Raw genomic sequence first — 17581 nt, forward strand, 5'->3', positions numbered from 1 at the left:
CTGTGGGCGGCCGGGGGAGTCCCGCGATTGGCCTCCGCCCGGCCGCTGGCGTGTCAGTCGGGCTTCAGGGGTGGCCCTGCGAGCCGCTCGCCCAGCCCTCTGACGGGATGAAGCCTTTAGGGGGATGCGGCGCTCTTTGCATTTTGATTAAAGCCCCTCAACTCCCTTCAGTCTGAAGGCAGGGCACCGGGGAGGACGGGTCGGAGGGGCCTGTGCGAGGCCAGGCAGAGCGGGGCAAGAGAGAGGAAACCCCTCTCGGTTTATCACGTATGGCTCTATAGGAGAAATCATCTCTGGGAATATAGTGGAAAGGACGGAGCTGGTATAAACTGAAGGCGCCCGTTTTTAATTCACACTTGAGGCTGCCCAGCATGGAGAAGCAGAGATGGTCCACAAGGTGGAAAACGAGAAGGTGGCCCTGGGACTCGGCTGTAACTGTGCTTATCACCTTCGCTATCCTTCTCCGGACTGCAGAGGTCAGAGGAGGTAAGAAAGCAAAGGGGAGCCGGGGAGTTCAGTCGCCTCTTTCCCCTGCTCGGGGGCGCAGCTGGGGCCGTGTTTCAGAGCAGACCTGTCAGAGCGACTCAGGGTGCTGGAGGCGAGAGCGCCCGCAGCGGTTGGGGCCGGCCCGGGGCGCGGACCCCCGCTGGGACCCCCGGCCGCGCGGGAGGGGCGCGCCCCTGCCAGGTGCGCGGCGGGATGGCTCCCTTCAGCCTCAGCCGAAACCTTGGATGTGGTTTTAATGAGGTAAAGGGATGCACACTGCCGCGGTGGGAATATGAAAGAAATACTTGTTGAACAGAGTGACTCTATCCTCTTCCAGCGCTGGATTCTGTTTCGTGGAGTGTGCGTCCCATTTTCAGTTTTATTGAACTGCTCAAGTTCACCAAGTTGTCACTGAAATGTGACAGGTATCTGCCTTCTCCGCGTAGGGGCGAGGAAAGAAAAAGCTGGAGGTTGGAGGCTCTCTGCTTTGATTTTCTCCATTCTCTGCTATTTTATTTTTCATTTTTGAATGGGTTTCAGTGGGCAAAAAGTTTTCCCGGGTGCAAGTGTAGGAGCAGGTCTGTTTGAGGGGGCTCTCTGCAGCCGTCGCGGAGGACAGCCCCCGAGCAGCGGGGCCCCGCAGGTGGTATGCGCAGTGCCGGGCCCGGAGGTGCCCGGGGGGGTTCGGGGGGCTCAGCCTGACTGTCGCTGGGCTCCGCACGGGCGGTGTCAGCGCCGGGGCGCCGTCCCCAGCCTCCTCCCCCTTTGCAGCCTCCGCGGGGCATTGAGTGGTCCCTTAGGTGTCCGTGGTGCTGGTGGGCAGGGTGCGGCCCGCGGGGGACTTGCAGTGGGAACAAGATCCAGGCAGCAGCGCCGCAGCCTCAGCAGAAAGGAATCGCCGCCCCCTCCCCCGCACCTCAGCTCGCGTCCCCCGCACTTCTCCCCTCCGCACCTCTCCCGGCACGGCTCAGCGCCGGCCCCGCCACGCCGGCCCGTTTGTGCGTTCCGAGCTGCGCTCCCACGTTCGCGGAGCTGCCCTGCGTAGTCTCTGGTGGCGGGAGAGCTTTCCTCTCCCACCGAGGGTGAAAACGCTGTCTCTTCTTCCCTTCCTCCAGCCCTCTCTCACTCGCTCCCTCCCACCGGAGCCCGCAGGCGCATCTGGGGGCCATTCTGCCAGGGATTGAGGTTTTTATTTTACTTTGGGTCTGACATCCATGAAGGGGCTTAACTCTCATAAATGAAAGGTTTATTTCTTATGCAGTTATTATTTTAACGAGGTCCTTCTCAGTTTGAATTCCCACTCTCTGAATCAACAGGCGTCCTGGAGGTAGCAGGAAAGGTGATCAGTCCATTCAAGCCTGTATACCTGAGCTCAACCTTGACGGTGTCAGATCAATCAGGGCTCCTGCCCCCTGCTGGCCCCGCTTCTGACAGGGACTGCAACGGGTCAGATTTCATTGCTATTGCAATTCCACCGACTTGGTGGAGTTACAACAGGGGTGAATTAATCTCGCAGAGCTTCAAGGATTCGACTATTCGTTACTATGTCGAAACTAAAGTTCTTCAAGAACTGATACTGTCCTCAAAGATATGATCGATTTCTTATGCCACTTTTCACAGTAAAACTGACTAAATTAGGTAGGATTTATGAAGACTATGTTTGCATAACAGGCTGGATGCAAATGACAAGTTAAAATCTCAATCCAAACAGCCTAGAAAAAGACAGCAGAAGTTATCTGGTGCTTACTAAACTATACTCAGCAACGTTAGGCAGACTAATTTGGTTTTGGTAACTTTACTAAAAACTAAAAGGCTATCTTGAAAAGCTTTTCTTCTAGTCTTCTGCATAAAGGACATTTCAGAAACATAAAACTACAGGCTTCTTGTGTTTGTAGAAATATTCTGGAAAGAAGTTCTTGAACTTTTCTGAAATACAGTATGCTATTTACTTAGAAACTACAGGGAGCTGTGTGTTTAGGGCTTGATCTGTTATTGAAGTCAGTAAGAGTTTTTCCATTGACTACAGAGGGAGTAGAATTTGACCTAATTTCTCTAGCAGAGTACAAGGGACGTATTTCTGGATCATCTGTTATGCATTCTAACCTTATTTAATGTAGTTAAAAGATAGCATAGGACACAATGATTCAGATTTGACAACAGGAAAGGGAAAATACAAAGCAATAAAATCAAATAGTATACTATAGCAGGTAAACAGTATAACTAAATGAAAATGCTGGATAAAATATGAATGCTGGGCAAATTATGAACTGCCATTATAAACTGTTTAAAATCTTATATTCTTTAACTTCCTTTTCATAAACTACCTCCATGAAAATTACATGGTGTATTCAGATAAAGTGTTTATTATATAGCAGTGGCTATTTTTTAAGTCAACAGAAGCCATTCCATGTAGACAAACCTCACCAGATTCCTAAAATTCTTGGCTTCTTCCAAGTTTCTTTATTTTAACACACACACACGCGCGTGCACACACACACAGACACACACACACACACAAAAGTATGAGGTGTCTTGCAGAAGTAAGAAATGGTGTGGGAAGTTGTGTTTGGGCTCTCGAGTTATTTAGACAGGAAAAGTTACAGAAGTGAGAATCAACTGAATGGGAAAAGCAGTGACTCATATTTGGTCATCTCAGTGCCCACGAGCTCTTCAGCAGCTCTTTTTAGAATATATTTTTGCTTTAAGACTTGGCTAAAGTAAACAAAATTCAGTATTTTAAAAGACATCCTTTGATTTCCTTTCCCCTTCCTCACCTTTAATACTACGTCTGTTGGTAATGTGTTTGGAATGAATAAACTCATTTAGCTGAAATGGCATGGCTTCAACACTATAAATTTTTTGTAAGGGCTTGACATCAATGCACTATTGTGATGCTGATTTAAATTTCATGAGCAAGAAATGAAAAATCAGTCTTTTTATTATTTATAAGCTTTTTTCAAGCACATGGAAATCCTATTCCGAATCTGAGTAAAAGAAAAAGATTTAAGAGACTTACTGAAAATGAGGCTATGAAGGTATGTATAGAAAACACACTTTGGACCTTCTGTGTAAGTGACAAGCAGATTTGTTTCTAATATAAAATAGATACTTTTTAATGTCATCATAGGAAATACAAAGGTTCCTTGTGCTTCCCCCACTCAGGCTTGAAAAGTAATAGTAGTTCTAGGTGCCCAAGGAATGCAGAACTGGGCCAATAAGTGATGGCAAAAGGAGAGTTTTTGTGGATGCACTCTTAACACTGTTACTTATTTGTAAGTGCTAAGTTACACTGTAGTTGCTTAGTAAGGAAGGTATGGATTTTTTTTTGTGGATGGAAACTCTTGAATGTATCTGGCTAGTCTAAACCTGTACAAAATGCAATTTTAAACTAGAAAAGTATAAATTTCTTCTCGGAACTGTTAGTGATGTAAAACATTATTGATTTTAACTGATCAATTCACTTTCAAGGTTGAAAAAGGATATAGACATTTAAATTATTCCTTTATTTTTCAGTGAAATTGTCTTGTATGTTTATTTCTGTGGGTTTCTTACATTAATATTCACCAAGTTAGCAGAAATGAATAAATCAAAGGATGTTTTCACTAGGTGCAGCTGGTGGTCCTGGCTGAACATTTTTTGAGTCCCAAGGATCAGCAGGTGAAATGGTCCAATCTTCCCAGAATAGTTCATGAGAGACCTGCATGTCTGTTTTGAAGTATAATTTAGATTTCTTAATTGTTTCTAAGGTAAAATAATTATTGCAACAGCAGCAGCAGACAGCAGACACAGAAAAATGATTGGTATGTGTTGTTAATTTTCTAGAGTGTGTATCTTTGCGTTTAACTTAAGAGACTTCACAAGGATCCAAGAAAGGATGATTTAGGCTGCAGCAAATTATGCCTTTTTATTAGCTCTGCAGAAAAGAAGTTTCTCAAATTCAGTTTTGTGTGTATCTTAAAAAATGTAACTGTATTTAAGTGTATCTAGAATACCCACAAATACTTAGTGAGTTTGGCTTGAAATAATCTCTGTCCCTAGCACCTATAATTGGAATGACAGTAGGAAAAAAAATCTTTAATATAAAATGTTTCTTGGTACTATCTTTTTTCTGATTACTAAAAAAAAAGAAAAAAGAGAAAACACCAGCAAAACCCATGCACCCCGATCCCCCTGTTGTTTGTCAAATTGGTGTCTGCAGCAGTTGTAAAATGCAGAAAAGGAGTTGTCATACTCATTTTTACAATTGTCATGCCCAAAGTTACTTGATGTCCTCCAAACAGAACCCTGAATCCTAACATGGTTGCAGCCCACTAAAGGAGCCAAGACATTGCTACTGAAGTTATACCTAAAACACTCTGGAGCAATTATGTCTTTCCCGGATTTGTTTGGTACAGTGGCGAACAGTAGGGTCTCCATCTGCCAGCAAGATTAAGAAGTTGCTTTTCTTTTCTCTGTAGAGCACTCTGCTTCTTTTCAGAAGAAATCCTCCTAGCATGGGTTAATTTATCATTGTTCTGAGTATTTGTTGATTGGGGGGGTGGGAATAAATTAAGCAGAGCTTGGGAGAAATCTCTAATGTTCTAAGAATGTGAAGTCTCATGCAGTGATAAAGATTTGCCCTCTGGATGGACACAATTGAGAGCAGTGGCTTAAAAGGAATTAGGTTAACACACATGCTTGTTGCAAGGGCTTATAACTGTTCTACTCTGTATTAAATAGCAAGTTTACAGACTGTAAATGTAAGGATTAATTGTTGACCCGGTTATTACAATAGTAGTAGAATCTGGCAGAACTTAAATTCCTTTTAACACATTAGCACACATAAGGGGTGGTAAAACCTTTGTGAATTTCAGGTCTGGGACTTCACTGTTTGCAAAGTGTTAATGCACACAGTATGTGAAATAGAAGGCATTTGGCAGAGTTCGTATTATGGAAGCAAAGTGTTTGTTGCAAATCAAATTGAAAGATGTATTATAATAGATGATTTTAAAAACAAAGATCCTGATCCTGCTGTTAAGAATGTCACTGGCAGCGAAGCTTTGTCTAAAATACAAATTAACTTAGTTGTGAGTCAGATTATGGTCACATTGTTAAAGTATTACTGTAGACTAAGTGTTGCCTACTCTGTTCCTTAGCTGTGTACCTTTCCTGACTCATATGACCATAGTAATCTGATAGATTATCAAGCATTCATAGTTTATAGAAACAATAAGTTCAGGATTTTACAACCTTGCTGTCTGCATAAGAGGAATTCCTGCTAATGTCAGTAGGATACAGAACTGAGTCTGATTTCCTTGCCTTGCTCTCATATTTCTGAATAAAAATCTTCATAACAAAACTTTTAAATGGGCTCATTTTTTTATGTTTAATTACTGAAGGAACACCTTTTCTCTCCCTTTAGCAGGGACCATTTTTAGATTATCTTTTTTTTTTTTTTGATATGGCAATAGAAACAGGATACTCCAAGGATGTAATACTTGTTTTGCTGATTTTCACAGTTGAAAGTGCTGTGTCTGCTATCTGTACAAAAATAACTTTTTGAATCTGTAGCAGAGGCCTCAATATAGTTAGACACTGGACTGCAGTCCTGATAGATTTTGCTGTGGTGCTAAATAGGAATAACTCCACAGAAATATGGGGACAGATGTTAAAGTATTGTAAAGTAATGGATCAGTACAGGTCAGCACCAGATGATGAACTTGTCCAGTCTTCTGGGGGTAACAAGTGAAACCTTTTATGGAATCAGCATCAGGTCTTGAGTGCTTGATTGCAGTCAGTGTTGCTGAACAAGTGATGAGTACAACCTATCCAGCCTCCGAGAAGGTTTGGGGTAATAAAAAGGTCACATTTTGTGATGAAATGCAAGCAGCAAATATCATAAAGAGTCTGAAAATCTAGGTTACACTCCAGAATTATGCAGTGTAACAAAACCTAGAAATAATTATTCCTATTTTTTGCTGAATATTTCTGGTAAATAAATCAAACTGCAAGCCAAAGTTGTTAAAGATCTGAGCATGTATTGCATATAGACAAGTTTTGCACTGTTTTCCAGTATGGGATTTAAGTGTATTGTGTTGGTGGTTTCTTTTTGTTGTTGTTGTTTTGTTTTGTTTTGCTTTGCTGTTTTTGGTTTGGTTTGGGTTGGTTTTTGTTTGTTTTTTTTTTTTTTACTGTATAAGAGTTAGAGATTGGTTGTTAAAAGAAGATATAGTTAGTAGTTGGTGAGTGTCAAAATTGCATCCCATGTGTACTTAGACTGTCTGCATAGTCTTTGAAATACTATGATGTATTCAGTAGATTTGGCAGCATAAGAAGTCAGTGAAAAATTTCCAAACTGGAAACAGAAGTAGCCAGTTCTGAGCAGTTTCACTGTTGGTGAAATAGTCAGTCCTAGGCCATTTAAAGCATTCCTTTATGCATCTGGATAATCTCTAGTTCTCGTAACCATTAAATATCAAAGTACTGCAATAACACCTTCTTCTAAAAATGTCACCAGTCAAGATCCCAATTACATAATTCACCTAAAACCTAACATATAGGAAAATTCTTAACAGGTGAAACAACCTCGACGTTTGTCTCTAAAAATACATATAAGGGCAACATACATTCAATTGTTCTCATAAATTTACATTCAAGTTCCTAAAGGAAAAAAAAAAAAAAAAAAAGCTTGATTTTCAGCAGCACTATAAAATTTAGGCAACTCAATTGCTTTTTTTTTTTACCTTGAAGATGCTCTGTAACTGACTTCTGCAGCCCATAAAACAGAAAGTTCACTTTATTCAACTCTGTAAAATCCCTTGGTTAACACCTATGAAAGGTGTTGGAGCCTTAACAAAGTACACTGCTTTTGATTCTTGCTCCCAGAGCAAGAATGTCTGAGCTCTCTGTAGAGTTGGGAGGCAGGTGATTCTCCAACTGCCAGGCTCAAAAGAATGTGAGGACAGGCAGCTCTGCCCAGAGCCAGCCAGGAGGAAATGCTGAGGACAGAAGTGTCTGATCCTTCTCTGGTGCTTCGACACCTGTGGCTGAACTGCAGGGAATCGTTGCTTGGGATACAGAGATGAGAGTCTGCAGTGGGAAGGCAGTAGAGCCCTTTCTAAGAACTGGGAAGCTCAGTGAAGCATTTGGGCATAATATGCTTTTGAATTCCTACTTTTGAATGTTTACTTCTTATTAATGCTTAACAGATGAAGAACACTGTAAAATAATAAGTATAGATAGTAATAAGTCTGTGTATTTCCAGTTTTAAAAGATACCCATCATAACTGCCCACAATAAGTAAAAGTGCCTAAGGGTAAAATTAACCACAGACACATTCTTACCACATTAGAAGAAGCACAGATTTTTAGTAATAGATGGGTCTTGTCTTGTATTCTAAAGGTCAACAAACTAGCAGTTTAATAAATTCAGACTCTAACACTGTTGGTAAACACCTCATGTATTCATTAAGCCTTGGACCCTTTAATGAGTGTCAGAAGCCTTCATCATAGTATATTATCTTTACTCACCTTTAGAATACATGACAGGTCCTTGGAATGAGCACTTACAAAGATTCAAAATTGAATATTCAAAATGTTAAGAAAAGTAAATAAACTAAATAACTGTAGGCTATTATGCCTTTAATAGGTAGCCTGGTTTTAAAAACTAGGCAGCTGCCAGTACCTTCTATTTAAGTCCTTAAATATAGACCTAGAGATTTAACCATAGGTAGCCTATTTTGAAAGTCTTGTCCACAAATATAAGGAGTCCCTTCATTAGTACTCACCAAATATGCACATTTTAGCCTACCAGGCTATAACAGCTTGTACGTTTTAAATGATCTGTTACAGTGACATAAAACTGGACTAAACTTTGAAAAAACACTCCATTTAGAATGGAAGATTAATATTTCAATGCTCTTTAAGTTTTAGTTTTTGTGGTAGTTCCATTGGAACAGATTACTGGCAGAATGAAACCTATTTCCATGGGAAAACTAGAAGTGAAATAGTAGTATTTTAGAAACATCAGTCTTCCTAAATTTCTCATATAATTCTTTTTAGTGGGGCACATTAAGCTCTTTTCTACTCCAGGATGGTATCTCACTACTTAGGAGTTATTGATTGTAACTCTTAAAGGCTCTTATGAAGTCATCACTGATAAATTTTCACTTTCACATCAATTAAAAAAGGCCATTTCTGAAGAACTATGATAACTCAAGAAGTTGCCTATTTATTATATAGGAAAAACACCAAATACTGTATATTGTAAAGAATAATGGCAAAGTTACGTACTTAAGGTATTAACAGTGTGGCAAACACTGAGTGGCACCCTCCATTTGGTAAGGTGTATCTGTAAAGGAAAGAATACTGGCTCCTTTTTTTTTTTCTTTTTCCCTTGAGTTTTGTTTTTGTTTGCATTTAAAATATATCCTCCAGCATGCAGTCTGGTAGCATCTTGTAAATGAGGTAGGTGAACAAAGCCTTTAAATAGAGAAGGATCATTGTGCCTGAACTCTCACAAAAATAAGAGACTGAGGAGTTACCAGAAAATCTAAATATAGTAGGATTTCAACTTTACTTATTAGGTATTTGAATGGAAATAAAAATATTTTAGTCTAATTGAGTCATCCCCTGAACAATTTCTTATGGGAATGAATTTTGTAGCCAGAACTTGCCACCACAGTCACTTTCCTGTCGGTCCTGGAGGGTTCCACTTTGAGGCCTGACAATGAAATCCTTTCTTCTGAAAATGCAGGTGATAATTTCCTGTATATACCCTATCTTCAGTAACAGTCTGTCTTGAACTTGTTTGCTCCTTAGGCATCAGCACCTTTTTCTGCAGCTAAAAAATGCTTTGCTGTACAGGTGATACCAAGTTTGGTACACCCCATGTGAAAAGGTTCAGGGCTCTGTCCCCACTGCAGCTTCTAAGTGGCTAATGGCACATTCTGTGTGGAATAGAAGAAACTAAGTGTGACCTTTAGATAAGTCCATTCTGACTTCCATGGTTATCTTTTAAGGAATAATCAAACTCACTCAAAAGTTCTCAATTCAATGAATAATATATTTTCAATTTACATGTGTTCCAGTCAACTGAGGAACAGCAAATACAGCTGGGGTAGAATCACTCTTGATGTTTGACCTCTTCATATCTAAGACATGAGATAGTGAGTGAGATCCACCCTAGTGTGGAGTTGCAGCCACTCTTGGAATTGACACATAAACTGCTTCTCAGTGCAGCTTTACATAGGTTAGAAACTTGTCTGCTGACCAACTAGCCTAGATGGGTCAAAAAGAATTTCTGGAAAAGCACAAGTATGTGGTAATTGTTTTATTTCTGTGAAAAAAAATCTGTTAATAGAGTGTCTAAGTCATATTTTATGAATGAAATTAATATGACAGAATTTTTCAATTTATTTGTGACTGCAGCAGACTTAAATACTAAGTGGAAGCATATATGTATGCTAAGAACCAGGAGGTCAAGGTTTTTCTATGCTTAAGTGTCAGTATTGACACATACACATTTGCTGCTTAGAGTGATACAGGACAGAACATTTGACTTATGTGAAACAACAGCTCTATTTTCTGTGTGTGTTAATGGCCTAACAGTTGCATAGCTAGCACTGACAGTGATGTCACTCACTAAATTGATTTGAGTAAAACTTAGTAAAATAGTTTGTATATCAATCAGTGTGCTGTAAATCAAAACATTTTCATAAATGCAAAGTCATTAAAATAAAGATAATTATGCTTGAAATGTGAGTGTAACTAGAAAGATAGTATGTATAGATTCTCCTCTTTTATCCAAAATTACTGTGGCTAGTATAATTCCAAAGATGTTATTGCTACCATTGGATGCACTGTTAACCCATCGTTTTTTGGGGTCTGTACATTTTACCTTTGCAGAGTCAGATGGTTTTGTCACAATGCAGAAATTGAATGGGGGCTACTGAAGCAGAAACAAGGAATTTTACTGCCTTTTACTAAGGTACTAAGTTCACTGTGATCTCAGTTACAAACAAGATACATATTTAATAAACTAAGTTGTTATTAAACACCATTTATTTGATTACGCATCTACATTTAAATAAATACAAATGTAATGAACCAGGCATGACTATTTCAATTCAAATTGTCTTGCATATGTTAGAACTTGTCCCTGTCTTGTAATGTATATTATTTTACCTGGGGTTATGTGATTATCTACAAGAAGCATTCCCTTAGAGAGCTGGGGAATCGCTGAGCACATTCACTGAAAACAGGGGTCATCCTTAAGACAAGGAGGCTTGATGTCACATAGTGAATAAGTCATGAGCACAGACTGTGTGCCCAAAGGACCTCAGTTTCTGCAGTGTTATACAGTTTCTCAGTCCCTCCTTTCTCTGATATCATCACTTGTATTATTATGGTACGTGAGAACCTCCTCCATGCACAGTTTCCACCAAGAGAAAGGCAGAGCTATGTTATGTAACAGATTCCAGCTCAAATACCAGGAAGTCTAAGTGAAGGAAGAAAGTCCTCTGATCTTTGGCAAATTTTCCCTGTCAAACAGAATTGAACTTTCAAAGGTGATGTCTAAGTTTCATAAGGAGAATTAACTGCATCCCAAGGAATGATGAACTGGAGAGCAGAGCTGTTGCATAATGGTTGTTATTTCCATGCCATCTGAAATCTTGGCACCAAATTGGAAAGATACAAAAGCATGACATCATATAACATTAATCTACATTTTTCTTTACCTTTTGAGAAAACTGTCCCAGGAAATCAGACTAGAAGGTAAAATAATTTCGGAAAGCTCTTTCATGCACTGTAAAGAAAGGCTTGTGAGAGACCCTTGATCTGTCAATAAATGGGTAGTATTAATGTTGCCCTATTTGAATACAAGCTATAATCCTAGTTTGTGGACCACACACACAGCAAACTGCATGCCCTTGGCACTGGTGCTCTTTCTGGTTATTTCTTACCATTCCCAGAAAACATGTGGGAGGAGCATGCTAGAGAAGAGGCAGTTTTCAGGAAAAATGGAAGGGCACAGTGTCACTGAGCACTGCAGAACCTGCCAAAGCTGGCAGAGAGAAGCCATAGTTCAAGACTAGACTCTTCTCTGACTGTGAGTTGTCTTCCTGCCTCTCTCTCTGGTCTTCTATGCAGGCACTCTTGACTGTACAAAGATTTCTCATTACACTTGAACAGGTCACCTCTGACTAGTTAGGGCCGAAGCTGCAGTTTTTCAAGAGCTATTTATTTTAGCCTGTATTCCTACGTGTGTGTGCTCTGTGGCAACAGCATCTATTGCTTTCTGCAGAGGCACTTGAGCAGGTTATCTGAGCATGCACTGTGAGCTCATCAAGAATTTTAAGACTAATGTAATGGCAGCATGGTCAAGCCTACAAAATGCTTGTTCCAGCTAGGTTGCCATAGTTACAGAATATCTAACAAAAAAATCCTGAAATTCCCTGAGACAAAATTTCTACTAGAAGAAAGAAGGGTTTTCTGCAGAAACTTTGCTATATGGTAGCACTAGGCATGACACAGGAGTCGTGCATTTTTTACCTTTCTGCCTGTTTTATCTAAAGACTTCTAAAGAACTACTTTGCTTTCTAACTGTTGTCTGAAGTGGCTGTCTGAAACCTTTGCTATAAATTAGGGAAGTAGTTACTTGTGGCCTATAGGTCAGCAATCTTATCTTTGGTTATTGATGAATTACCTTTTTTGCATTAATTACTTCATATAAATTGTCATTTATATATAAATTGTAATTTCATTTTACTTGTCACTTCTATGATGAATTACATTTCTAGAAATTCTTTTAAACTGTCTAATGCTGCTATTTTATATTTTGTGAATCAGTTTGCAGAAATAAATCAATAGTCAGCTATGGACTATTAGCAGAATGTTTGTTCTTTTTATTTGGAATTTTTGATTTGAGATTGTCCTATTCTGTTTCTTGTCTGGATGTTTTTTAGCAGCAGAACTAGCAGGGAGTAATGAATAATCTTGTTTATGGGTGAATAGTCTCCCAGTCAGCCAGGCAAAGGAAGGTCATTATTCTAAGAAATACTGAAGAATCTGGTGCAAATTATAGAAAAGAGCAAAGGAAAAAGGAATGTAGCAGTGGTTGACTTATACAGAGAAATGGAATTTTTACTAATATTTCTTGTCATTGCTCCTACATTACTGGTTCAAATTATTATAGTTACATTAAAAATAGACATCAGTTACCAGAAAAGAAGTGTGGTAGTTCTTTCAGAATGGCAGTAACACCATGAGTGGAACACCTATAGAAAATACATTATATTCATTAAAATTATTTTTAAGTACTCATCAGAGAGGTAAGACTAATAATACAGAATTTGCCTCTATTGAAACTTTTTAGAATGTTTAAACATAATTTTTTAAATCTGCAGGATACATAGATTTTAAGAGAATTCAGGTGTACTGTAGCATTCATTCACAATGTATTAGCTTGCAACAAACAGTGGCTATTTGATAAGTATTTTATAACACAATGATCTCATGAGAAAACAAAATGAGAAATTACAAGATATGAAAAAATTAAAGAAGTTCACAGGCATTTTCTTGTGAATATAATTCCAGAGAGATAGAAATTATGTGCATTCTGGGGTGATTGAGAAAACCTCAGATTTTGTTTTTAAAGAGAATCAGAGATTAGTTTAACCACAAAGTTGAGTTCTTTATATTTGGCAGTGTCAGGAGATGAATAGGATGAGATAATTAAACTTAACTTTGTTCACTTATGTTACTGATAATGAGTATACAAAAATGAGATCCGAGATACTGCAGTGACAGAAAAATAGCCTAGAACTGTACTAGTAGTAAGAATAGAAGATGCAGATATTTCCCATAGTGACTGTTATTTAAATATCACTTTCCCTATGTTTTTACATTCTTTCACTCATTTGCAAATAGTTGAATGTTCATGAGCAGTGAATTTTGGGCATAAGCTGATACTTGTTGACATGTAAAATGAATGACAGCAGACAATAAATCAGCTACAGTTAATGCCAAGTGCAGTTCAAAGGTGAGAAGTCAAGTCAAATTTACCAGGCACAATTCTCAGCTTTCAGGTGAAACTCACGTAAGACTTTTGCTGTCCAAATAAAGTGGTTATGAATTTGCCAACATAAAATATGAAGAATAGAACCAGTGAAAAAGAAATCTACTGAAATTCTGTTTCCACTCCAAAAAAAATGCATTAGATAGCCCATGAACTGTAGGGAGTATGACAATGAGCACCTTAATTTTCCCTAAGAGAAAAGATACGTAGTGCACAAACTATTTTCTCCCACTGTCTCTGTTGAAGTGCTTGTCCATCCAATACCTTGATCTTTTGCTGTGGAAAACTTTTATAGATTAAGACTTTCTTCTTGGGTTTATATATGTGTTTCTATACATATAAATACTGTCTTGTTTGTTTGTTTTAATTTGCCTCAGTATCAGTGCTCTGAATTTCAACTTTAAATTGCTGAGCACAAATTGTAGTTGGTCTTATTGTACTTGGTCTCTAAGGTACAAACCACATCCATTTGCATTTTATCTTGGAAATAATGAAAGACTTTGATTCAGTCCTTGCAGGCAACAGGTACATTTTTTTTTTTCTAACTGAAAAATAAGTTTACCTGCTTCCTTATCACTTTGTGTTTGAGAAGAAGTTATATGTAATCAGAATATATTATAATGTTAGCAACAGACAATTTCCTGGTAGCAGATTATTGAGACTTGAATAGTTCTGAAACTTTTGTGCAAACTTTGAAAATCAGTTCCACTTCTTAGAAATCACTCATTAAAAGCCCATATTGTAGGTTTCCATCACCAAGATTTTCAGTGTATGCAAAATGGTGATTTTCAGTCAAGTACTTTGAAAACCTAATAATAAAAATTACATTGTATTGAGTCAACTCTTACATATTTGAAAATGCATAATCCTATAAATGGAAATAGAGTGCAGGTGCTGCTCTGACGACACATCAGCTTTTGCAATGACATTCATATCCTTTCTGGAGGCTGCAGACCATAGAGATGCAAGATGAGTAACTCCTTTTTGTTGGTTTTTTTTTTTCCTTTGTCAGCTGAACCTGTTGATGTGCTAAAAGCATTAGAATTTCACAATTCACCAGAAGGAGTATCAAGAACAGCAGGATTTTGCACAAACAGAAGGAATTCAAAAGGATCAGATGTTGCTTACAGAATTTCAAAAACTGCACAGCTGAGTGCCCCAACAAAGCAGCTGTACCCAGGTAAGATTGTCAGAAAGCTGTTACTTTACTGCCTATGTTTTTGTGGTGTCTAAAGCACAGCATGTACCGTCATCAGTACCACAAAATACTTCTGTTATTCCTAGAGTAACAGGACAGGCTTTTTATCCACTGAATAATTCAGTTTTTATTGGGTTCAGTTATAAAGCTCTTCATCAAATTATGTCACTTGCAGAATTGACTTGTAAGTCATATTACCTGTTCTTTCATGATGCTGCCTGGTGGAAACCGTATTTGGTGGCTTTGGCAAGTTTCCTGCTGTTTCTGTAATCCATTTAAAAGCAGTAGTGCTTTCTGGAGTCCTGCTGCAGTGGTAGGAATGAGTTGTTGGCCATTGCAAAATCATTCTCAGAAATACCATCTGTTAAGAATTGTCTCTGAGTATCTAGGTACTTGGAGCACTAAACAAGGCTGGTTGTGGATAGCTAGTAATGTCATTCCATCTTCTGTCAAATTGCTCTAAAATGAAATAGTGAAATTTTGGGAAAGATTCTTTGGATGTTGCAGAAAGACTTTTATTTCATTATTTTTCTGTCACTCATCACTTAACTCAAACTGCTGAGGGAAATGATAGTAAGAATATTAAAAACCCAAAATCATGGAACATTTAAACTTTCTGCTTTGACCCATTGTGCAGAGTTTGAGCAAGTCTGTCTATGAATGTACAGATTAGATGTGGCAAACAAAAATACTTTCTTTTTTGACTTTCAAAGTAGGAGTTACATAGGTATCACCCAGATCACTAAAAGGGTAAAACATGCTTTATTTTGTAGTAATAATGTGTTCCCAGATCAACATGAGAAACAGCTCTACACGGTTCAAGTGTAGCTTATATGTTTCCTTAACTCATCATTTTATTATTGATGCAAAATCCAAGAAAAATTCACTACTGGTGTAATATTTATATTATTTTTAACAGAGTTCTTCCTGTTTGAATGTATCCTCTCAACTAAGTTGAGTGTAGTTGACAAAGCTGTCCAGCTGAAAATACCATGCACTGAATGGCACATTTGTCTGTAGTGCCACACTGATATTAATGTGTCTGTGTGTATGAGTAAACACTTCTCCACCTTGGTAAGGATAATAGAATAGGGACTTCTCTTTCTTTAAAAAAATGCAAAAATGATTCATTGTATTTTCATATGAGGAAAAGCTGAGGTAGTTGGGCTTGTTAAGCCTTAAGAAGAGATGTCTGAGAGGGGACCTCACTGATGTGTTTAAATACCTAAAGCAGGGGTGCCAAGAGAATGGAACCAGAGCACTTCTCCTGTGAACACCGCCAGAGAGAGCTGGGGTTGCTCAGCCTGGAGAAGAGAAGGCTCCAGGAAAACGTCATTATAGCCTTCTGGTACTTAAAGAGGGCTTATGAAAAAGAGGGAGAGGGCTATTTGTGTGGACAGGTAGTGACAGGACAAGGAGGACTGGTTTTAAAGTAAAAGAGAAGATAGTAGAATTAGATGTTAGGAAGAAATTCCTTACTCAGAGTGTCATGGGTGCTGGAACAGGTTTCCCAGAGCAGTTGTGAATGTCCCAGCTCTGAAAGTGTTGAAGGCAGGTTGGACGGGGCCCTGAGTAACCTGGTCTAGTATGTGGCATTCCTGCCCATGGCAGGGATTGGCACTAGGTGAGTTTTAAGGTCCCTTTCAACCCAAACCCATTCTATGATTGTATAATTTGCAAGTTATATTTTTAAAAACCATTTAGGTACGTCTTTCAGGAATTAAAGTATGACCAGAAGAAGAGTTAAAAATTTTTCCTAATGTGATTTTTTATGTACTTTTTTTGAGAATTAGAAAACCCCAATTTGTATGCCAGATTCCCCATGCTTAAGGAAATAAATCCAACTTTTCAAGAATTATTTCATCTTTTCTCAATTTATAGCTGTATATATCACTTTGTTTACAGGTGGAGATTTTCCAGAAGATTTTTCAATATTAATGACAGTAAAACCTAAAAAGGGTATCCAGTCTTTCCTTCTGTCTATCTACAATGAGCAAGGAATTCAGCAAGTAGGTGTTGAAGTTGGTAGATCCCCTGTCTTCCTGTTTGAAGACCAAAATGGAAAACCTGCCCCAGAAGACTATCCTCTTTTCAGAACAGTCAACATCGCTGATGGCAAGTAAGTGTAAAATTGTAAAATGAGAATGTAAAATTTTAAAATGAGAAATGGTACCAAAGCCCACTGTATAGGTGATTATGGTACTTACAAGCAGTTTTCTTAGATATTTAAATGAATGAGGAACACAGTTTTTAGCTAGTTGGCCTGCTGTGGTACAAAATCAGAGAACCTTTGCAGCAGAAGACAGTTCCAGCTTCAAATGGTGTATACAGTTACAAATAAAGCAAGCTGGCTTCCTTTATAATTGAAGAATAAAGAAATAGTCAAAGAAAGTAAACCCACCAAAACTAAACTTGCAAAGATTCTTCCCGTTCAATATAGAAATTCTGTTTTCAAAAAGTCTCAAGGAATAGTCTCACTAGAAGAATTGTCTGATCCATTGGAAGGTAGTAGGCAGAGTGAAGACAAGTTGACAAGACAGCATAGAATTTCTGCTATTCCTAGCCAAAACAGCAGATAAATAAGATGGTTCAGATATCTCTGTATAAGGAAATCAGGGAAGAATAAGCTGGACAATTAATCTGAAGTGCAGCAAGGACTTACAGTGCACCTCCAGTAAAGGAGTTAATCTCAAACACCTGCTGCATTATTAATGCAGTTGTTAATCTTTTGTAGCTTTGTAGCAAGCACTCATTCTCTGGGAGCGTCATTCTAGTTCTTGTAAAAGGACATTCATTCTTTCAAGGGCTTTTTATTTACTGTGCTGTGGTCCTGGAAGAGCA

General features: G+C 38.6%; 1 protein-coding gene across 1 annotated transcript in view; it reads left to right on the plus strand.

The window, feature by feature from the left end:
* Positions 1-371: 371 nt before the first annotated feature.
* COL11A1 (collagen type XI alpha 1 chain) overlaps positions 372-17581 on the plus strand; it is a 128552-nt gene continuing 111342 nt past the window's right edge. The window contains exons 1-3 of the mRNA XM_071564612.1: positions 372-486; positions 14555-14722; positions 16646-16859. Of these exons, the coding sequence (XP_071420713.1) occupies positions 372-486; positions 14555-14722; positions 16646-16859 (497 nt within the window). The remainder of the gene's footprint in view (positions 487-14554; positions 14723-16645; positions 16860-17581) is intronic.

Source organism: Pithys albifrons, chromosome 10 (genome assembly GCF_047495875.1).
Source record: "Pithys albifrons albifrons isolate INPA30051 chromosome 10, PitAlb_v1, whole genome shotgun sequence".
Classification (NCBI taxonomy): Eukaryota; Metazoa; Chordata; class Aves; order Passeriformes; family Thamnophilidae; genus Pithys; species Pithys albifrons.